Below are 23592 nucleotides of genomic sequence, written 5' to 3' on the forward strand. Positions count from 1 at the left end.
AAGCAGAAACACTTGTGCTGGTGGAACAACTGTAACAGTGTGGTGCTGAATGTTTTCCAGCAGAAAAATGAAGAGCAACCCATCCCAAAATGGCCACTGGAAGAACTAATAATAGAAATCCTACTTGAATAGGTCGGCTTGTCATTTTTTCCAATCCAAATATCAACACGCTACCTGTATACCTCCAGATCCTCTGGAGGATGGTGAATAGAATGAGAAAGGGGGTTCAAGGAAAGGGGTTTTATGCCCAGTGTTGAATCAGGGCGCCTAGCCAACTACGTTTGCTCTTCATAAAAACAAAACTGTGGGGGAGCCAAACATGGCTCACCTGCTGTCTTGCCAAATTGCACCCTTATTTTTATCTTCCAAAAACAGTACAATAATGCTTGATTCAAAAAGTCATTTGAAACACAGGGTTGAGCACACATGTGCAGTATTCACCTATTTTAATTATATATCATTCGTCTTATTAGTGTAACCACTCCGTAATATTCTGGAGTAAAGCAGGTTAAAAAATATTGCCTGCAGCTTTCTGAAACCATAACTAAAGGAGCTAATTCTGGTTTAGGCAGTAGGTAAACGTCATTCCATTCTTCATTTACATTTACTTTGTTTTATCTGATGGGTGTACAACTGCCAACGGAATATTACCAGTGCTTTCAGACCTAAATCATCACTTTGGACAACTTCTGTTAACCGGCTGAAAAAGTGATGACTACCGGTAATCATTTACAGACTCATTATTTGCTGGTCTACTGTATATGGCATTTTACACATATGGGGATTCCTCCTGCTAAAGCAACTGAATTAGCCAACTTGTACCAAATGCTCCAGCGGCTTCTGAAGCCTGCCCACACTTACCTATGCATATTTCATCATCTGTTTCTGCATCTCCTATACATCGAAATTTGAAGTCGTTCAAAGAATCTGCAAACTTCCGCTTTGCTGAAGACAGATCTAACACACACACACAAAGAGAAGAGGGGAAAAAATATGCAACCATATTAGGTAATAAGATGCAGGCTACAAGAATATAACTTCCTGACAATTTTAGATTAATCTCCTTCAGCTCAGTTATGCTCAGTTTGAAAGCACTCGGGGCTTCTCCTCACCTTAAAAAAAGACCTCTGATAGGAATTGTATTAGCACGTAAATAAGCCGCAAACTAGACCCAATGTAGAATTGGGGATGCAGCAGCATTGTCTTACTACTAAAGCTTGATTTGTATACACTGCCACACTACTTTTTAAACAGATTCTATCATTTGACATATGTAACCATGCACTAGGATGGAATTCTTGCTTAAATCTAAGCACCCTTGCTCAATAATAAATACTGGAACAGGAGCAGGATTTTAAAATGTTCTAAAGAGGCAAATAAGCACTTTTAAGCCAGCTGCTTAAGTCACTCGCACTCGTTCCAAAATTGCCTTGTTCCAAACTGGAGAGTGCAGGTTGCTAATGCTAATTTTCCTATTACTATACTAATACGGTATCAAAATGGTAAAAAACAAATTACATTTTAATTATATATATATATATGCGCTCAATTTTTCAATAATGAGAAGTCTCTGCATCAATTTTTTTAAAGTTTCTAGAGGAAATCTGGATTTAATGTAAGTATTTTACTTGGGTCTTAAAAGAGAATAATTTATACCTAAAAACTAAATCTTTGAAACAGATTGGGTAATAATTACAAACTTTTCCATTTTCCACAGAGATGCAACAGCTGCAACAGTTGTAGCTCACAATCTCTGCTGTTATGAGATAGGAAACAACCCAACACTGCCCTTTGCAAGAAGGGAAATATTGGCATGGGGAGCAATGTAAAAGGGGTCAACACTGTGAGTACCCATGGCAAACAGAATTGCCTTTAAATACTTAAAATAATTATTCTACCTTGCTTTATCTATCCAGGTTGCTGCATTTCTTCCCACTCCCCAAAAAATACCACTATAGTGTTATTTTCAACAATGGAAATAAAATAATTCGCACGTTCTATGTGACCCCAGTCTGATAAGAACAGGAATGTTCCTTTGATACCAATATTGAAATGTCACACCATTCTCAGAAAGGCTTCTGGGAAAGGAAGACTTTAGTGGCAGGCACAAAACACACACCAGACACCTACAGAAAAAAGACAGATAACTGCAGCCTTCATCCCCTGCACAAATGCTTGCCCTTATTCCCCCCCCCCCACACACACACATCAACCTTCCTTATATATACCATGGTTGTGAAGAAATTAATAGCCCAGATTAAAAAAAAAAAACCTGACACTTTGATTTATTAGGACAAAGACCCTAGAGGCTTTCAGTGCACTGCAGAAAGCTGAATTCAGGGTGCAGATGCAACATCCATCCGCACAATACATTTAGAACAGTATCACACAGTCACGGCTACCCCACAAAGAATCCTGGGAACTGTAGTTTGTTAAGGATGTTGAGAGTTGCTAGCACATCCCAATTCCCCTCGCAGAGCTACAATTCCCAGGGTGGTTTAACAATCAATCCCTATTTCCAGGGAACTCTGAGAATTGTAATTTTGTGAGGAGAATAGGGGTCTCCTAACCAGTGTTCGAAATCCCCCAGGTGCCAGGTGCGTTTTGCTACTGGCATAGGTCCAATTGCAACTACATGGAGATTTCTGGGTGCCAGGTTGGTGGCTGACATCTCCATTGAGCCAGGACTTGCGTACAGTCCTCCCATCATCACATCAAGATATATTTGACTGCTGCAGCCTTTCCACAAGCCACCCAAATGGAACTAACAAGCCACAGTTTAAAAAACTCTGCCTTAGTCCATAGTGAATACCATTTCCATTTCCACCATGCATGTTTCTCCTTCTTGCATACAGTGGTACCTCGGGTTAAGAACTTAATTCGTTCTGGAGGTCCGTTCTTAACCTGAAACTGTTCTTAACCTGAAGCACTACTTTAGCTAATGGGACCTCCCGCTGCCGCTGCGCCGCCAGAGCACAATTTCTGTTCATATCCTGAAGCAAAGTTCTTAACCTCAAGCGTTATTTCTGGGTTAGCCGAGTCTGTAACCTGAAGTGTATGTAACCTGAGGTACCACTGTACTGGGACAAGTGAATTGTTTTAAGGACGGGCTCTAGTCAAGCAATGTAGCTGAGATCATAGAAGTGTAGAGTTGTAGTGCTGGAAGGTCTCCCCAAGAGTCAATCTAGTCCAACCTCCTGGCGAATAGGCATTCTGTTGTGGCAATTGTAACCTAGGTTTAAGGTGCCATTTGGCACTCAGCTTTTATACACACACACACACACACACACACACACATATATACACACATACATACACACACACACACACAGGTGGAGCTGTGGCCTCTTGGGCTTGCTGATCAGAAGGTCAGCGGTTTGAATCCCCTTGATGGGGTGAGCTCCCGTTGCTCGGTCCCACCTCCTGCCAACTTAGCAGTTCAAAAGCACGCCAAAAAGTGCAAGTAAAATAAATAGGTACTGCTCCGGCAGGAAGGTAAACGCCGTTTCCGTACGCTGCTCTGGTTTCAGTGTTCCGTTGCGCCAGAAGCAGCTTAGTCATGCTGGCCACATGAACCGGAAAAACTGTCTGCGGACAAACGCTGGCTCCCTTGGCCTGTAAAGCGAGATGAGCGCCACAACCCCAGAGTCATCTGCAATTGGATTTAACTGTTAGGGGTCCTTTGCCTTTTTAATATACGGTATATATCTGAGTTTCTAACACTGTTTGAAGGGCTGTCCAAGGGACAAAAAACCATAAGAAGGGGCAGCAGGGGCCTTGAAATTGCCCATCCACAGTTAGCACCTGGGTTGCAGACTGAGCAGAGAGGCACACAGGCCAGTCTTCTCCAACTATGGTGAGGTGTAACAGAAATACAATACAGGAATTATTTCCAAATGTCCATCTATACACCAAATATAGCACAAATGTGTGTCCTTTTTTAAAATCTAAGATGTGTTTCTTTTCCTTTTTAGTCACTCTATTTCCAAAGATCAGAACAGGAGTTACACTCACACACTTACAAAATAAGATATGGGACCAGTGATGGAACTTCAAGATGACCTTTCCATTGATACAGAAAACAGCGAAAGAAACAGCAACCCTTAAGAGCGAAGAGTGGATCTGTGATTACATGGCATGGAAGGCCATATGAAACTGTGTCCCAAAAAAAATAACCACCTTTCAATAAATTCAATTAAGCCACATTAAAAACAACAACAACACTAGCTCTTCAGTTGCTACCAGATGTTATCCGGCAAGCCTAATTTGAGTGGAACAACATAATCCACTTAATAAACCAAATCAGATAATCCCCAAGACTTCCATAAGGTTTTGTTTTGCAAGCAGGACCCACTTCTGTGTTGTGCATATAGAAGAACTAAACCCTCTCCAAAATGGAAGGGCTCACTAGGATTCAGAGGTTAACCTGGCTGCTCAGAAGCTATGCCAATGTTCTGTTGTTCCGTTTATAATAAGGAAGCAAATGTTAATTACACACCGAGTCGTTTCCTTTTCTGTAAAATGTATGCTGACCTCATGCCACTGAGTTTGTTTGCAGAGTATTCTGCTGCACTTTATAGTCTTCTATGCACACACATCCATAAGCTAGAGTGATGGTTTGACTATATTATGTGTTGTGAATTCCTATTCAAAATGGATTTACTACAGCATCATTCAATCTTGTTGGCTCCTGGGAGGAATCCAAGTGCCACATTCCACCAGAAAAGGGAGGAGTGGAAAGAGACTAGTGTAATCTGCCAAACACACAAAGTGGAGCTCAATAAACTCCTTCAGAAACAAAAAAAAACATCAGCAGGCAGCAACCAAGACTCAGCAGAATTTAGGGATTAAACAGTCACTATTAAGAGGGGGAAACAACATTCTCAGCAAGTACTTCAGAGAAACCTGATAAGAGAAACCTCAAGAGAACACAGTATGGTCACATTTCAGTATTCCCACAAAAACATATTCAAAAGCAAAGATACTGAGCACCAGTGTGAAGACTCTGAGATGCTCTTCACTACTCTTGACAGTGCAGGGGAAAGAAAGTTGAGTGCAATTTTATTACTGGAAGTGAGCTCCATCAGTTGTTTATGTGGAAGTAAGCCTTATCTGTTCAACCAGGCATTGTTAAGTGTGTTGAAGGACTGCAGTCCTAATTTTCTTTTTCTTTTTTTAAGGTAATTTGCATACCTGGTTGAGAAAGACTCTTAAGCAAGCAGGTTTACTCTGTGTGCAAAATGAAACAAAATACCCAACAGAAACATTTAAACAATTGCTTTACTTATTTTTATTTATCCAAAACACTTATACTCATAAATAAACGCTTTATTATAAACCATTTGCAAGTCAATAAAAGCAACGCAGATTCTGCCATCGGGCTTAAAATCTATTTTAAAAAATACAGGGCACAGGGGAAAGGGGGTGGGTATTATAATTAATAAATATCGCAGTAATATACTGCACCAAGCTTGGGAGGCATGGGCAGAATTGCAGCAGCATTTTGGAACTCAGCCTAATGTGGCACTTTCAATTCATTCCATCTACAGTACTCGAACCAGTATGGGAATTCTCTTACTTTGCCACTAGATGGCAATCTGCTACGCCAATCATTAACATAGGCACACACAACTGAAAATTCTAACACTCCCCAATTTCCAGATTGGCCTAGTGCTTAATTTCCTTTAATTTAGTGCTTCAGATTTGCTCAATTTAGAAAAAGAAAGAAAGATGCAGTGCTATTTAAACATGTGTTCAAAGTCTGCTTGTGGGCAGAACAGACAGAGATGCAATCACCCCAGTGACTGATCCCAAGGGGGCGGGGGGCGGGTTGCAAAATCTTTCAGTGGCAATTTGCAGACCTTCTATCCATGTAATAATTTGGGCTGCACCAAGGGGCAAAAGTGTTCATTCATTCAGGGCGAGGACAGGAAGCACAATTCTTACTTTTAATTTGCTTGGGAATTTGCTTTGTGACATCAACACACTGCAAAACACGCTGATAGTTGCATGACACTGTCGTCGACGTCATCATCATCATCATCATCATCATATCTCTCCCCCTCCCTCTCTCACAACCAACACACAGTGTGATTCCCAGTTAGGTGGGCTCACTGTTCCTAGGAATATGTCAATGCAGTGGAAGGGTTGCAGGAAAGAGGGATAATTAAAGTGATCAGTCAAGGAAGGGCACCAAATGGCTTGAGAAAAAGATGGGGCAGAAACTTCAGAATACGTCTAATGGCTCCCAAAGTAAGATAGGTGCCTGTATGTTTTGACCCACAACAAAAATTAAAGGAAAGTTAATTTGTTCACCCCAAGAACTGGGGTGTCAATCTGAGATTTGTTGTTGTTGTTGTTGTTGTTGTTGTTGTTGTTGTTCAGTCGTGTCCGACTCTTCGTGACCCCATGGACCAGAGCATGCCAGGCACTCCTGTCTTTCACTGCTTCCCGCAGTTTGGTCAGACTCATGTTGGTAGCATCAAGAACACTGTCCAACCATCTCGTCTTCTGTCATCCCCTTCTCCTTGTGCCCTCCATCTTTCCCAACATCAGGGTCTTTTCCAGGGAGTCTTCTCTTCTCAGGAGGTGGCCAAAATATTGGAGCCTCAGCTTCAGGATCTGTCCTTCCAGTGAGCACTCAGGGCTGATTTCCTTCAGAATGGATAGGTTTGATCTTCTTGCAGTCCATGGGACTCTCAAGAGTCTCCTCCAGCACCATAATTCAAAAGCATCAATTCTTCGGCGATCAGTCTTCTTTATGGTCCAGCTCTCACTTCCATACATTACTACTGGGAAAACCATAGCTTTAACTATCTGAGATTTAGTGGCTTCCAACTACTCTTCAAAACATATCAATAAACATATTTTTACATAGTAGTTTGTTACTTTCTTAGAATCTCAGTTTCCTTGAAATTGATTTTTACAAACACATGGAAATGAAATAAAGACCAGTGTCATTTCAGGCCTCAGACTCACACTTAGAGAGGTTCCCCCCAAAAAATATTTTTTCTCCTCATTAATATTTTCCATTATTCATCTGGTTTTCATGAAAAGAAGCAGTTTTTTCCTTAATGAATGGAAGAACTCAATTATAAAGTTATCCAAGAGACCCTTAAACAGAGCTGTGGAGGGATTTCCACGCAGAAACACAAATGAAACAGGATATAAAACACAACCCACTCCCCCCCCCAAAAAAAACCGCTTGCACAATCCTGACTGTTAAAAGCCAAATAAAACAATACTTTACGAGATCATTACAGATTTCAGCACTTCTTCAAAATGTTCACGTTTTGATTCTGACATGTCTCCAAGGGAAGGGCAGTTCACAATCAGAGGCTAGCCAACAGGAATGCCTCTACATATAATTAAGTTTGGCACACATATAAGTTTGGCATAGTGCAGGCTAAAATGCACACAGTGCTAAACATGAACCTGCCACAGACCACCTTGCTTTTACGGAATGGATGCAGAAGTCCCTGGCTTAAATGTATGAGGGAGAGAGAGAGATCCCACATGTTGCAGCATGCAGGGGTTCAAATGAAGAAGGTCCCTAGCTTTAAGGGCCCTTTCGACAAAGGTGCAAAAGTGACAAGAAGCTACAACTCATCTACTTTAATTACGATTCGGGTGATGGTAGTTCTTTGGTTTCTTTGTGTGTGTATTATTATTATTATTATTATTATTGGGCTGTTCTGCAAAACACAACATGCATTTTTCGACAGAATCATGAAAGGGAACTCCCCTGTTTCATTTACAGTAAAAGTTAGAAAAGGGGTACTTCTGCAATGTCTGAGTTTCAACACATTTTGAAGTAATTGCTGCATCACTGTGTTTTTAAGCATCCGCCCCTACAACTGTGAGGCCCTTCCGATGCTTTAAACAGGAATTAGAGAGAAGAAACAGAACTACACTTATAGCACCTACTGCGCTGTAATGGGGGGGGGGGTGTCACAGCAAGGACACAAATTGGGCCTTAGCACCAGAGAATACTTCTGCATAATTTTATCAGCCACAGCACTTGGGGAATTACACGCAGCGCAGCAGAAAACAAAGTTTCCTACAGTGAAATTGATTGATCAGCCGAAATTTCTTTTCTTAAATGCAGAATTATTCTGCATTTTCACCAAAAGATAGAAAAAAATGACTTCTTCATGGATGTGTTGGGGGTTTGTGGGGGTAGGGAGAGAGAATACCCTGAAAAACAGTAACAAAATGAATGTATATATATTTTTACTTAATTTTTTTTTTAGTATTATCAGATATTATGATCATTAAAGAAAAGATTTGCAAGACCAGTGATCTCTCACTCCAGCAAGTTTTGCTAAAATATTTAAATGTGAACTTTTGGAAGAAAATAGGGGATTTCCCTAGAACCACTGCTGGGTTATTTGTTTAACTTCCTGACATTTGCCATCACTCACTTCCTCCATCAGGGGAGTCTCAACATGGCATACATGTGGCTCTCTGGTGGAGTCTCAACCAAGCTCTGACCAGAACTGGATCAGCAAGGTGGTGGGTATATATGCCTTCATACTATACCCTGGGACCTGGGACTTGAATGAAAGTCAGTTGGTGTACACACACACACACACACACACACACACACACTAATCTGCAAGTAGCAATTGCTCTCAGTTTAGAACTTCAACTTCCACCTCTCAGATTCCTCTTGAAGAGCAGCCTTCCAGAAGTTGTGCAGCTACAATGTCCACCAGCCCCAGCCAAAGGCTCCCCACCCCGGTGCCAATGGCTATGAAATTACATCTGCCTGTTGCTCTCTGGGCTGGCCTCTTCCCAGTTTTGCGACCCAGCATGCCCATTGAAAACAATGGGAAAGGTGGTTTAACTCCATAGCCAAGAATTCATAGTTCTCTCAGCAAGATAATAAGCAAGTATATTCTTCTAGTTAAAAGTCCTTTCAGAACTGTCCTCCTTCCAGGACGGCTCACATACAGTATAACTGGATTATTATTAACATGGCCACAGGGTACAGAGTTGTAAAAGAGCAGCCATAAAGCATCAGGGTCAGGCAGGAAAGCTTGCATAAAAATTCCTGCGGAGCAGGTTGTATACACTGCGGCATCCAGATCCATTAATACTAATTATAGTAGTTTAAAATGCAATAAAATAGAACCGCCCAAGGATATCCTTCTCCAACAAGAGATATCTCTCCAGCAGGAGGAACTCCCTTTTGTTTTAATTATTAAGAGGGTAACTGGCCTAAAGCAACAAAACCACTGTTCAAGAAAGAGAAAACTGCGCATCCTCAGAGTTTTCACTGCACAGGTGTTGCACAAGGCTGACACTAAACAAGGGCTTCTCTCTACCTTTTTAAACAGAAACTGAAGGAGAAACTTCCTCCGGACAGCTCTATTTTTACAAATTTAATCAACTCTGGTAATGATTCCTCCTTTGCACCAACACTAAAGGAGAAACAAGGGACCGAAAATAATGTCTGTTCCTTAGCATCCTCCCAGCTGAACCTATTTAGATAAGTGTCATGCCTGACTTCTCACTCTATGTGTGGATTACAAGAATGTACTGAATTTATCCCACAAGCCAGCATTTGTGTGCAAGTTGTGCCACATTTCACAGTCTGTCTGAAGGAACTGACTCGACTCAAGACCAGTTCCAGGTTTTAGCAACTACCGGTACTAGAGAAATAGAGAGTCATGTTGGATGGTATCATTACTACTTCCAAGACCTTGCATTCCAACACTATTTCTTCCTCATGACCAGCTTCCTTCCCTCCAAAATCAACTGCAATCCTTCAAATCAAAGCATGCTTCCGAATATCATCTAACAAAGATTTTCATTGTGCACCAGGAATAATAAGGCTTTTAGAACTGGGAGCTCATCTTTCCCTATAGGGCCGGCATATTTGCCCCAACAGAATTCATTCTGCACACACTCAACCTGCGAAAGTGCATAGTAACTAAACATCAAAAGGGAGGAAGACTTTCCCATTAGTTTCATTTGAAGATTTCAAGGGGGGGAAATACTACAGAGCAAAGCAAAACAACAACAACAACAACAAACAACAAAAACAACAACAAATAAAATAATAATAATAATAATAATAATAATAATAATAATAATAATAATAATAATAATAATTTATTATATGTACCCCGCCCATTTGGCTGGGTTTCCCCAGCCAATCCAGGCAGCTTCCAACAGACATTAAAATACATGAAAATATCACACATTAAAAACTTCCCTGAACAGGACTGCCTTCAAATGTCTTCTGAATGTAAGGTAGTTGTTTATCTCTTTGACATGAGATGGGAGGGCGTTCCACAGAGAGAGCGCCACTACTGAGAAGGCCCTCTGCCTGGTTCCCTGTAGCTTTGCTTCTCGCAGTGAGGGAACCGCCAGAAGGCCCTCGGCGTTGGACCTCAGTGTCCGGGCAGAACGATGGGGGTGGAGAGACGCTCCTTCAGGTATACTGGGCCGAGGCCATTTAGGGCTTTAAAGGTCAGCACCAACACTTTGAATTGTGCTCGGAAACTTACCCTTTCCATACATGTTTGTGAGAAATATGATAAGATAAATGAGTTGGGGCAAATGTGGAGAATTGGCTGCTTCAGAATGAAAGAAGAAAAACACAGAAGACTTCAAATACAGTACCCATTTATTTTCACACAACATAAAAGAAAAACAATTTGAAGCTTTGCGTTCCACATACAGTGTCAAACTTTTGGCCTATTCAGTCTGGCACTGTGTGTGACTATTCAAGTTCTCTGGCAATAAAAGCATTGCTCCACAACAGTGACCAGAGGAGGAATGGCCGCTGGGAGGGGGGGCGATGCAGAGAGAAGAAACACAATAAAACATGCCTCTCTCATACTGGTCTCTGCAGCCACAGCAGGCACCGTAACCTTCCAACACTTTGACTTCATCCCCAGTAGCACACTCTGCCATTGTCTCTCAAGACAGACAGATGCCAACCAGAGTCAGTTAAAAGAAGCAGCCAGAAACTGAACATGGAATATTATGCATGCGGAGCATATGCTCTTTGCCACTTTGCTGAGAAAGCAATTTCTTCGTAATGTGGCATTGTTTACATTTTCTCCATGCAGCAACTCTTTCACACATGTGCCGTACATGCAAAATCTGTACTGTATTCAAATATTGCCCTCTCTCAAAAATATGTGTGTGACATTCAGTGAAGGGTTGTACAGCATTTCCAACGACGTTGTCCTGTTAGCGCAAGAACTTCCGCCTGTGCAACAGGATTTATTTTCCTCCTCTCCCAAGCGCTCCTCCAAATCTGCTCCAGGGAGGGAAACACAGACCACTGGGGGGGGGGCACAGGGAGAGTAAGTCCCATTGTGAAAGTGGAAGTCGTAGGCTAACGCGATGACTTCATTGAATAAAACCCTAAGACAGATTCTGGACTATGGTATCAGGAATTACAAGCAGCACACAATTTACACGCAGAGAGCTTTATCTTGGCATGGCCCTGAGATAGGCAGGAACATTTGGGGGGGGGGCTTTAGAATCCAAAGAGTTGGTCCACAGTATTTTCCACGGTAGGGGGTACAATTTCCATTGTCCAATTAGTTACACTGGGCATAAATCCAGGACATCTGGTTCAAGACATTAACATTTGATTAGGCATTACTGATGCAATGGGAAGCCAAAATCCATTTGAGACATGACTGACCTCATTATCTGATGCCACTTTTATTTTCACCCCCTTCCTCCATCAATCAGGTTAAAGAAAAATCAACTGCTGTTTAGAGCAGCAAATCTCCCTTTTTGGGGGCTGGCTTTTACAAATGTGTGTCTGTAAAAAGAAGCACACAGGTTGTGCTGCCATTGAACAAGACTGCTTATGCATCTTGGACGAACAACTAACTGCACTCAGAACACTAAATCGCTACTAGAAATTAATAAGATTTCTTTGTTTTGATTAAGAAAGTTTGTGGATAAGTTTTTAGAATGAGACAACCAATGGCAGGACTTGTGGAACTGCTTAATGGTATTACTGCAAAGATATCACGTAAAAGAGACAGTAACTACTACACTAAATTGACAAAAGCCAAACAAACATGAGAACTTCAAGCGTACTTACTCAAAAAAGAACATGGCTCTGTAAGATGCACAGATGTTATTTCTGTACTTCCTTTCAACAAATTACAGTGAGTTGCTTAATAGCCTTATATTTAAAACAGGAAATACACATCTTCCAGAGTTTATCCTTCCTTCCCTTTCTTCCTTTGAAGTCAGACGGAATGGGAAGTTGAAAATTCATTTGCAGCAAAGAAAGTTAAAATAGTCTTTTAGCATAATCACCCACCAACACAGAGCCTTCTGCACCATATTTTAACCAGATGAGTACTGTGGTGAACTGTAAACTATTAGAAGTGATACCACATTTTTCCATCCGTCTACCAGGCAATGGAAAGCTGGAAACAGCCTGAGGTCTCCATGTCAACACCATAGCCATTGGGGTAAATCGATTTAGAGTAAATAGGGTGCTGGACCACCAATCCCAGTCTGTCCACAGCCAGTCTCCACCAGCTTGCCTTCCTACTTTCAACCTGTCCAGGGACTGGTACTGTCTGCAAGCCTCCTCAGCAGGGAGAAAGATGGAAACAAAGATAGAATTAGTTGGCAGTTCTGCTACAGTAGGTCTCCAAACCTTCTAAGCTTGCCAGTCTCAATGGGCACCAACTACTATTGATCATAGCACACTAAACAGGGGTCTGCAACCTTTAAGACACAAAGAGCCACTTGGACCCGTTTCCAAAGGGAAAAAAAAACCTGGGAGCCGCAAAACCATTGCGACATTTAAAACAAATATAACGCTGCATATATTGTTTCTTACCTTAATGCAATAATAATAAATAACGTATAGGAGCCAATGCAAAGTATAATTAGTAAAAACAACAAGAATAAGTTCTTACTTTTTTGCATTGACTCAGGGGCGTACCCAGGATCAAAACTGGGGGGGGGGCAAGCCATGGTCCTTCAGGTTGTGACATTTCAGCACGGAAAGGCGAATGAAACCAAAATTTTAGGGAAATTATATATAATTATAGCAGTGCTTTATTACAGTAGTTATTACAATTATTTGCTTGGTTTTTTAAAATTTTTATTCTAGTTACATGTCTTATGCCAGGGGTGGCCAACTCCCAAGAAACTGTGATCTACTTTCAGCAGTGATCTACCCCCGTTTTTTGGGGTTCAGCTCAAAGTTGTTTTGGGGGGGTGTGGTGGGTGGGAGAGAGGGCTTCCCCCTCTAAGATAGGTTGGCAAGCGAACTAAGAAAGAAAGAAAAAGGGGGGTGGGAATGGAAAAGTGGGGTGGAAAAATATAAATTGGGGGTGTGGTGGGTGGGAGAGAGGGCTTCCCCCTCTAAGATAGGTTGGCAAGCGAATTAATAAAGAAAGAAAAAGGGGGGTGGGAATGGAAAAGTGGGGTGGAAAAATATAAATTGGGGGTGTGGTGGGTGGGAGAGAGGGCTTCCCCCTCTAAGATAGGTTGGCAAGCGAACTAAGAAAGAAAGAAAAAGGAGGGTGGGAATGGAAAAGTGGGGTGGAAAAATATAAATTGGGGGTGGGGTGGGTGGGAGAGAGGGCTTCCCCCTCTAAGATAGGTTGGCAAGCGAATTAATAAAGAAAGAAAAAGGAGGGTGGGAATGGAAAAGTGGGGTGGAAAAAATATAAATTGGGGGTGGGGTGGGGTGGGGAGAATATCTATTAAAAATATGTAGTAGTTTAAAAAATAAAAATAAAGGGGGGAAATCTTTTTCTTCTTTTTCCTTTTTTTGAAAACAAAAACAAAAGGGGAAGAGAAAAGAAAAAGGGGGGATAGAGGGAGAAAAGGGTAATAATAAAAATTCAAATAGAGTGGCTGCAGCAGCTGTGGGGGGTGTTTGTTTATTTTTCGTTTGTTTGTTTGTTTTAAAAATGGGGTTTCTCCCCTTGGATTAAAAAAGGAGGGGAGGAAAAAAAAGAGAGGGGGGTGGGAGAGCAAGGCAAAAAGCCAAAAAGCAAAAAACAGGTTTTTTTGGGGGGGGAATCGCGCCAGGCTCTGCAGCGCGCCGGCCTCGGGGCTCCGGGCCCCCGAGCCGCCCTTGGGGCCATCGTTGAGCATGTACACCGCCCGCAGCGAGCGCTGGCGAAGCACCAGTTGGCGGAGGTTTCAGAAGCAGCCCGGACGTTTTCGCCGCCGCCGCCCGGCCTTCCTGTTGCACAGCAGCGCAGGAAGGCTCCGAGTCCCGGCCGGGCCCCCGGGCGCCCCCCGGATCCCGCTGCCAAAGAGGCGCCGGACGGCGAGGCGGAGCAGCAAAGCCAGGCGGAGGCGGCAGCAGCACCATCCGGCGACCGACGCCGGAAAGGTCCCCCGCCCGCCCGCCTCTCCGGGGAGCGGGGAAGGCGCAACGGAGCCAAGCCCCACAAGGACACCCCAGCCGCCCGCCGGGCCCGACACTCCAAGGAGGGAAGCGGGCAGGCGCGGCGGGTCAGGAGGATGGCGCGGCGGGCGCAGCCCAGGCGGGCCAGGAGCGCAGCGCAGTGCCCCCACCACTCCGCGCCACCTCCGCGCCCCAGGCAGCCACCCCGGAGCCGAAGGAGGAGCGCCTGTTGCGCGCTCACAGTGGCGGGCTGCGGCGGGGATGGCCCCGCTCCGCTCCGCCAACTGCGCTGCCGCCGTCGCACCAGGCCCCGCCCCCCGCGCCTCCCCCCGGCTGCCCCCTCCCTCCCTCTCTCTCTCCCCCCTGCAAACCGCCCCTCCATCGCTGGCAGGGCTGGCGCGTCTTCCCTCCGGCCGAGGAGTTCTCAGGCGCAGTGCCCCCACCACTCCGCGCCACCTCCGCACCCCAGGCAGCCGCCCCGGAGCCACGGCAGGGCCGCGAAAGAGCCGCATGCGGCTCCAGAGCCGCAGGTTCCCTACCCCCGCTCTAAGAAAATAGAGCATGGCTTCAGAATGGTGGTAAACAAATATTCACAGGTTCTGCTTGAGGACTTAATCCAATATTAAAGGCTAGACCTAGTTTAATGAAAGGTAGTTCAGGTCTGCTCAAATTTCAAAGAAAATTTCATTCCACAATTATTTCAGCATGATTTCCTTGTTCCTCTAACTGCATTGAACACTATCCTCTTGTTCCTAGTAGGCAGGGATCAAGGGAGCCACTCAAAAGACTAGAAATCAACATTAAAAAATACATAAAAATCACATAATTACAAGTATAACAAAAGTCATGAGCAATAAATAAAACATTAAAAAGTACATAATCAAATTAAATAATTTCCGCATAAATCATAATAAGAACTAAAATAAAGATACAAAAAAAATAATACTAGTAACAGCAACAACTCCCACTGCCCAACAAAAACCCCTAAACAATGCACCAGCTTCAGCTTTTGTAGCTGGAGTCAGTCCAGGCCTCACTCTCCCAGGCCAGGAGGAAAAAGGCTTGCAAGGCAGGGAGCACAACCAACAACCAAGATGGGTATGAAGGTGTGTTTGCACCTTTTGTTTATACACAGACTCTCCTACATTTAGCTCATTTGGAATTGAAACTATTAGGAAGTTTTGATATCTCTAGAATTTCCAGTATCAGGTCTGTCTTTGTTCCATAAAGTCACCATTTAAGTCACAGGGAAACAATGTAAAAGGAGAAAACCAACTTTTGCAAAGTAACAACAACAAGCTTACCAATTAGACATGTCAATTTCCCAAACATCTGTTTCCAAACCATATTGTAGCTCTACATAATAGATACAGTTTCTTAAGATTTTAGTGACAAACTGGAAGAAGAAACTAAACAATAGTTCAGGAACACCCTTAAAGAGATATGCATTGCCAGTAGTCTGAACTCCCTCACAGTTGGTCAGACTCATTTTCCGAAAAATGGGCATGGGATTTTATATACAGTATGGCATGTTTAACGTGTGGTCTTTCTATCACATAGGTACCTTTTCTGAAAGAAATTCCTTATGACTAAAACTTTTTTTAAAAGTCCTAAGTTACACCTTGTATAAAATCTAGGAAGGCCACTGGGGGCGGGGCAGATAAAATGTTCTATGGGCCAGAATAAGCCACTTCGCTCTCTCTATTATAAACCAATTCTGACTACAAGAATAGGTTCCAGTATTCAGGAGGGTGGGGAGCATATAAAATATGTTAAGGGCATACCAACTGCTCCATCATGCCAAACCCTATAATGAGAAGTAGATGTTGGGAATTTAAAGCACATGGCCAGCTACATACAGAATCCTTCTGCTTCTCTTCTTCCCTTCCCATCTATGAAACCGCTTCTCTTCATCCCAGTAGGGCTTCAAGACCTAGCCCCTATCAGGGAGAGCACCGGAAAGGAAGGATTCAACACTCCTTAAAAGGTGTCTGAAAATCACCCCTGCCTTGTTTTGTAGGGATTTGTCAGCAATCCAGTCCTGACACACAATTCGGCTGCTTCATATCCAGCTTGGCCCTGAAGATACAAAGAATCTGTGGTTTAGTTTCCATTCCTTAGCTCCAGATGCATTCCATTGTGAAGCTGGATTTATATACTAAGTCCTAAAGGTTTGGGGACCTGGGCTGTGTACGCACTGCACCTTTTAAACACATTTAAAAAGCAATGTTTTCCTCAAAGAATTCTTGGCACTGTAGTTTACCCCCTCACAGAGTTAACAAACTACATTTCCTTGAGGGAAGTGCTTTGAATAGCCTTTAATTGTACAGTGAGTATATAGCCCTGGTTACCTGAGGGAGCAGCTTCTCCTTCACAGAGATCCACAGATCTCTCCTCCATGAACAATAGGCACCAGCCTTGCCTATCTTTTGGAGACTGTTGAAATATTTCTAAATGTAACCTATCATTTGCTGTTTTTAATACCTAGTTTTCAGTAACAGGTAGGTAGCCGTGTTGGTCTGCCATAGTCAAAACAAAATAAAAAAATAAAAAAAATTCCTTCCAGTAGCACCTTAGTGACCAACTAAGTTTGTTCTTGGCATTTTTTATTTTGTTTTAGTTTTCAGTAGTAAGTTTTCTGTTTATTCTACTGAAGATTGCTGCATTGTTTAAATTTGTTGTTTTAATGTATTCTGTACACAGCCCTGTAGACAGCATCTTAAAAAGCAGAGACATCACCTTGCCAAGAAAGGTCCGTATAGTTAAAGCTATGGTTTTCCCAGTAGTGATGTATGGAAGTGAGAGCTGGACCGTAAAGAAAGCTGATCGCCGATCTGATGCTTTTGAATTATGGTGCTGGAGGAGACTCTTGAGAGTCCCATGGACTGCAAAAAGATCAAACTTATCCATCCTTAAAGAAATCAGCCCTGAGTGCTCACTGGAAGGACAGATCCTGAAGTTGAGGCTCCAATACTTTGGCCACCTCATGAGAAGAGAAGACTCCCTGGAAAAGACCCTGATGTTGGGAAAGATGGAGGGCACAAGGAGAAGGGGATGACAGAAGACGAGATGGTTGGACAGTGTTCTCGAAGCTACTAACGTGAGTCTGACCAAACTGCAGGAAGCAGTGAAAGACAGGAGTGCCTGGCGTGCTCTGGTCCATGGGGTCACGAAGAGTCGCACACGACTAAACAACAACACACAGCCCTTAAAAAAACACCTTCCCTACAGCCGCTTCAGCAAACTAAAGATGCACTGTACATATTAAAATAATGGAAAGAGCAAAAAGCATTGCAGAACTTCAAGCACAAACAGGTAAAATGCCGTGAAGGTCACACAAATGCAGCACAGGACACGTAAGCAAAACACTCAGCCTTCAAGTTGCAGCATGAGTAGACAGAGAAAGCATCTCAAAGATAAATTCTACGCACCCTTTGCACTGCATAGTACAACACATGCCTCAGTAATAACTAGGAAACTGGAGCAAGTGAGCAATAGAGGACAGGTGCATATTGATAAATGCTACCATGCTTGCATCTAAGCAGGTACCAGTGTTAGGGGAGTGAGGGAAGAGAGCGATGTCTTGATGCAGTGAAGAGAGTATGGAAAAGGAATAATTCATTCCCTGGCAGACTTTTTGACCCTACCAATAGGGTCTAGTTGCAAAGTGAAAGCAATACACGTTGCAAAAATCTTCCTAGAGCTATATACTGTATCTGGCTGGGTGAAGCCCTATAAAGACTTGAAAGCAACAATGACTCACCAGCAGATCTTCCCCCACTCAGCTGTCCCCTACTTCTAGCCCAAAGTTGAGCTATGCAATGTAGTGTTTTTATGTAGAGCAGCTGTGAAAAAGCCAGCCATGCACTTGGATCTTCCTAACGCAAAAGCCTTGGCAATGCAAGGAGAAATCACAGTAACAGCGGCACATGCAAGCAGAACTGAGTCATAATCATATCAGCCACCCAGGCCTCTTGCTAGCGCTCCTGATCACCAGGTCCAAGTCACTATCCATTTTAAAAACGGAAAGTACAATTCCAGCACAAAATCAGTCATGACAGAATATTCTAGAAATACTCCAGTTTCCATAGCAATACAAGGCAATGCAGAACTTAAATAAGGAGCACTGGGTGTTTTACACGTCTCATACCTGCGTATTATCAACTCTCTGCTCACTTTATAGTCAGCTGATTATGGCAACCTATTTAAAAACAAAACAAACAAAAAGGACAGTATTTAAAAGCTTCCTGCTGCTGTTGCATTAAGTGATTCTGACTTGTTGGAGGGAACCATTTGAGTGACGATCTACAAACCATCTCCTAAGACTCTAGGAATGTGCATTTCTCACAGAGGACGGTTTCCCACTACATTTTCTAATACTAGTCACTACAGTCAAAGCATGTTGTTCATACCAAATAATCCAGTCCAAATGCTGATTAAACAAATGCTTTATACGTGCCTCCAAAAAGATGTTCCAAAAAGTTATTCAGAAGAAGTAGCGAGTGGAGAATAAAGATAGCCAACACTATTTTATAACTGGGCTATTATATTAACTGATCGATGAGCAAGTGAAAACTGAAACGGGGGGGGGGGGAATAGCAATATCCTTAGACAAGTATAGAAACTAGGGTTATTCTCAAGCTAGTTGCTATAGAACTGCATCATCTCATCCTTCTCTCGTGTGTCCTTTCCCTACCCATCTCCTTCATAGCTGAAGTGGCTCATCTCCTAGCAACATCGGTGTAACAAAAGCATCACCCAAGAATAAGTAATGCTTCCAACATCTTGCTGCATTTTGGTCTTTTTTTCATCCAATTTATCCCTGCCGTTCAGGTTTCCACTAGCTCCAAAACAAAAGGAACTTAGGGAAGGCATTTTATTGAAAGCTTTATCTTATAATCTTCAAGGCCTATAACTGAAGGAAATAGCACAACTTTCCACCCTCAATCATTGCACCCCCTGAAAGGTTTAATGGATTTGCTCCTGGCTTCATCAGTCAACAAGATTCTCAAATTCTTCTTGGGACTGCTGTGAAGATGAGAACGATCTGCAAATGTGCAATTTTTCAGAGCAAGAGGAAGCATGCTATTTAAAGAGGCTGAAATATTACAAATATCAGATCTTATTAGGCTAAGCAAATCTAAACCCGAAGATCTGATAGGGAGAGTATTTCATACAGACCAACCTTTCCCAACCTGGTGCCCTCCAAATGTTTTTAACTACAACTTCCATCAACCCCAGTCAGCATGGAGTTAGGAGTCAGCATTGGGAAAGCAAAGACTTGAACTGAAACAGAAAAAAACCATTTAAATAGATGTCAAGCCCAATCCTAGATATGATTATCTCAAAAGTAATTCCATTAAGTCCAGTGGGACTCATTTTAAAGTTCAGTGGCAGTGCTCATAAACCCAATTTTTACCTTTCTCCCAAGAAGTGGGCAGAGAAGAAAGATTATTTCCTGTAACAAATTTTGAGACTCTTATTAGCATATTTATTACTAGGGAGTTGGCCTCACTGAACATAGTGGGACTTATGTCTGAGTAAACATGCATAGAAGCAGGCACTATTTGCATATTAATCCAGAGCTTTAAAGCACTGCTGCCATTCTGAATGGAGTTATCCATGTACATTTCTGACTGACCGGAGAGAGTTATGGTTGCAGCTTCAGAACAAAACACTGTTTTACTGGTGCAGTACAATGCATTAGAACGGAGATGAATGAATCGGAAGGAAGGGGAATGTAATTTCTCAAACCTGTATTAGAGAATTTAAACTAAATATTTGGAAGCAGCATAAGCAAGATCCAAATTTGTGCAGCTGTGAAATGTGCTGTAGATGATAGATTGAGCAAAAGGAGCTTCTGCATTTCACAAGGGACAGCAGTATCCCTAAATAAAGATGAAGTACATTAGGTCAGCACAAAGTACAGCAAATTATTTCATCATTTAGCCAGACAGTCTTTGGTAATTGCCATAATTTTATTCCAGTTCCAATTTGTAGAGAACATTTTAGGAGGTATAAGGAAATTAAATTAAACCCTATTGTTTGCTGAAAGTCTGCTTGTGTGCGTGCACACAGAGATTTTTTCGTTGTTTTTTTTTTTTAAAAAAAGCAAGCAGTCTTGTTAAAAGAAGAGGGGAATAGCAAAGAATAGCTTGTCTCTTATGGTTCCAGTTACAGGTAGGGAGCCGTGTTGGTCTGCCATTGTCAAAACACACTTCTTCAAGAAGTGTGCATGCACACGAAAGCTCATACCAAGAACAAACTTAGTTGGTCTCTAAGGTGCTACTGGAAGGATTTTTTTATTTTTTATTTTGTTTTGTCTCTTATGGATCTTCTTAATCTATGTAGGTGCTGGGAAAATGGAAAATGCAAGAATCTGGAACACCCAACAAGTAGGTTGGCGAAAACAATGGAAAGAAATGAAGAGTTACTTGGGAAACATCTCTCATTCCTGCTTAATTGTTGTTTTGTGAAGACCTGAAACTTTCCAGGCCAAATTTCCTGTGCTCAACTCAGTAGCGGAAATTCTCATGATGTCTTTACTCTTGCTTTTTCTTTACCCAGAAAGTTTAGAGTAAAGCTGAAATCATCCCCCAGCAACAACAACAAAAAGACTCCAGAAATCGCCAAATCTTGGTACTTAATACCTAAGGCTCAAGGTAGAATGCGAAAAATCCCAACAGCAAAAAAAATCACAGGATTAAGATCTGATAAGTGCCTTGTCTGAAGTAGTCCCCGCACTGCCTCTGTCACCAATGCTCATTCCTCAAGCCCAAACATTTTCTTCTTTAAAAACAATCAAAATAATGAATTTGTATTATTTACACAGCTCCCACAGATGGGCTTCTGTAGGAAACTCTGAAGATTAAAGGACTACTAATTTTTACAACTGAGGAACATCCCAAAAAAACAGAAGCAGGCATGAGAAAGCTAGAGCACAACAAGAGAAATACCCTGCCCATTGCACCAGCAGCTTAAATGGACAGTAGTACCTCAGTTTAAGAACAGCCCTGTTTACAAACTATTCGGTTTACAAACTCCGCAAAACCGGAAGTAGTGTCCCGGTTTGCAAACTTTACCTCGGTCTAGGAACGGAATCTGAACGGTGGAAGGGCACCGGTGGTGGGAGGCCTCATTAAGGAAATGGCACCTCAGTTTAAGAACGGTTTCGGTTTAAGAACGGACTTCCAGAACGGATTAAGTTCGTAAACCGAGGTACCACTATATTCTAGAAAATTAGGATTCTAAAATGGGTGGGGAGCCTACATAGAGCAGGCTTCCAACTGCAAACAGTCCCCCACAAACTAAAACTCATTCTTTAGTAGCTGAGAAGAGCAATTAACAGAAGTCAATAGCCGCTAATTAGAGGAAGCCACGAAAGGAGGCCAATCCTCTATATTAAGAGACAGACAAAGAACAAGAGCATTCTAATCCCAAGGCCTCTTTTCTGCTTTTAAACAACTTTGCTTGTTCTCTTACAGGGCACCCAAACTGCAGAAGAGGGCATGAGCATACTTTAAAAATGCAGGAGACTTAAATCGCCATCTCACGAATGGCACACATACCAGTAGTTTATGTGGATACTATTCTGCCAAGAAGGTGCAACACTACTGTAGTATCTGTGAAAGCCAGTCACCTCTGGAGTGCATCGAGATGAGTTCACTTGGACTATATGCAACCCAATGTGGCATTGTTTGTGCAAAGGCACAGAGCAGTCAGATTATCACTAAGAATCTTCAGAGTTCATGTACACAACAAGTGCAAACCGGATAGATCCTTTTTAATTTAAATACCGTCATGTCACTACTATTGCTACTGCACTGCTGTCCTTCAATATGTAAAAACTCTCCCATGCTCCACAATAATTACAATTCTTTATACAATATGAAGGCAACTGCTGCCACATACACACTCTCAGTTAGGAATTAACACTTTTGCTACACAGACTGGCAACCTAAATTCTGTAAAATGTTTGTCTGTGCCTGCAGGTGAGCACCTATATGTAAATACTAGCAGCGGGGATAAAAAGATCCATATGAACTTGATTCAATATATCTGCCTACCAGTAAAACCGCCTAACTTCCCTACGTTAAAATGTTGTTAACCAATGTCAGAAGTCTGCAAAAAGCACAATGGAAATCAAGCCATTTGAGCAAATTTTCTGTTGAAAACAGCAACACATTCTCTCTGGATTTCCAAACTGTTCTCTGCTTTAACCTCTACAACATGTTTGTTCGGGGGGGTGGGGGGTGTCTGTTGTTTTGCAAAGCCTAGTCCTATGGTTCATTTCACATACACACAGGAAGTAGTTTCATAGCACAAAATGTTTGCTTGTCAGACTGAAAGTGGGGGGGGAGGGAGGAACACTGCGCAAGTTGAATACTCAGTGGATTCAGATGACAAAAGGACACATGACTAACACTGTACCATTCAATGAAATAAAATCCTGCCCTTTCCAAAAAGCAGCAATAGCAGGCTAATCGTTTTTAAAGCATGAATACTTTGTTCCAACAAGAACAGGCTTTGGATTTTATTTTAGACTCCATCTCCTCAAACTTAGCATTCAGATGTCATATTATCTCTGAAGCATCATTACATAGTCACAAGCAAATAATTTTGACATTTAGCATTGGTAGGACAGACAGGAAACGAACAGGAGTTTATCTTACAAGAAACAATTCCAGGTACATCTTAGAGCATGGTACAATTAGAGTATGGAAAGTCAAAGAAGCCAGATCCTTGCTCAGGCGATTAACTTCTCCAATTGGGGAAATGGGCCAGAACAGGAGTCTTTGTAGTAACATGAAACCTGTAGGGGTCCCCTTGTGCAACTGAATAACTGCTGGCTAGAAGCTCCAGTGACAGTGCCTGACAGCATCTCCCTCTGGGAAGCCATCATGGCAGCGCAGGGAATAAGACAGCTAAATTCAGTTGCAAGAGTATCAAGTTCAAGACCCGCCATGTCTTACAAGTGTAAAGTTTAATGTGTTGCAACCCCAACTTTATTGCCCCAGCCCCATCACAAAGCCCAATCTCCATGTGTTTGAAAGGACCACTTGCACAGGAACCTACAGACACAGAACCCAATGCATTTATGATTCTACTGAGCAACCATGCTCTGCACAGATGGGTCTTCAAGCATATGGAGGTTGATTGTGATAAGGGAGGCGACACAACAGGTACAGCTGACCCCAATCCACCCACTTCTGTCATCTGCATAG

At 42.5% G+C, this 23592-nt stretch overlaps 1 protein-coding gene across 3 annotated transcripts in view; it reads right to left on the minus strand.

The window, feature by feature from the left end:
• Positions 1–23592, minus strand: part of ARHGAP26 (Rho GTPase activating protein 26) — a 210855-nt gene that overhangs the window by 152423 nt on the left and 34840 nt on the right. For all 3 annotated transcript variants that reach the window (XM_033140019.1, XM_033140020.1, XM_033140021.1), the window contains exon 2: positions 862–957. In XM_033140019.1, coding sequence (XP_032995910.1) covers positions 862–957 — 96 coding nt within the window. The remainder of the gene's footprint in view (positions 1–861; positions 958–23592) is intronic.

The sequence above is a fragment of the Lacerta agilis genome, chromosome 2, assembly GCF_009819535.1.
Source record: "Lacerta agilis isolate rLacAgi1 chromosome 2, rLacAgi1.pri, whole genome shotgun sequence".
In the NCBI taxonomy this organism is placed as follows: Eukaryota; Metazoa; Chordata; class Lepidosauria; order Squamata; family Lacertidae; genus Lacerta; species Lacerta agilis.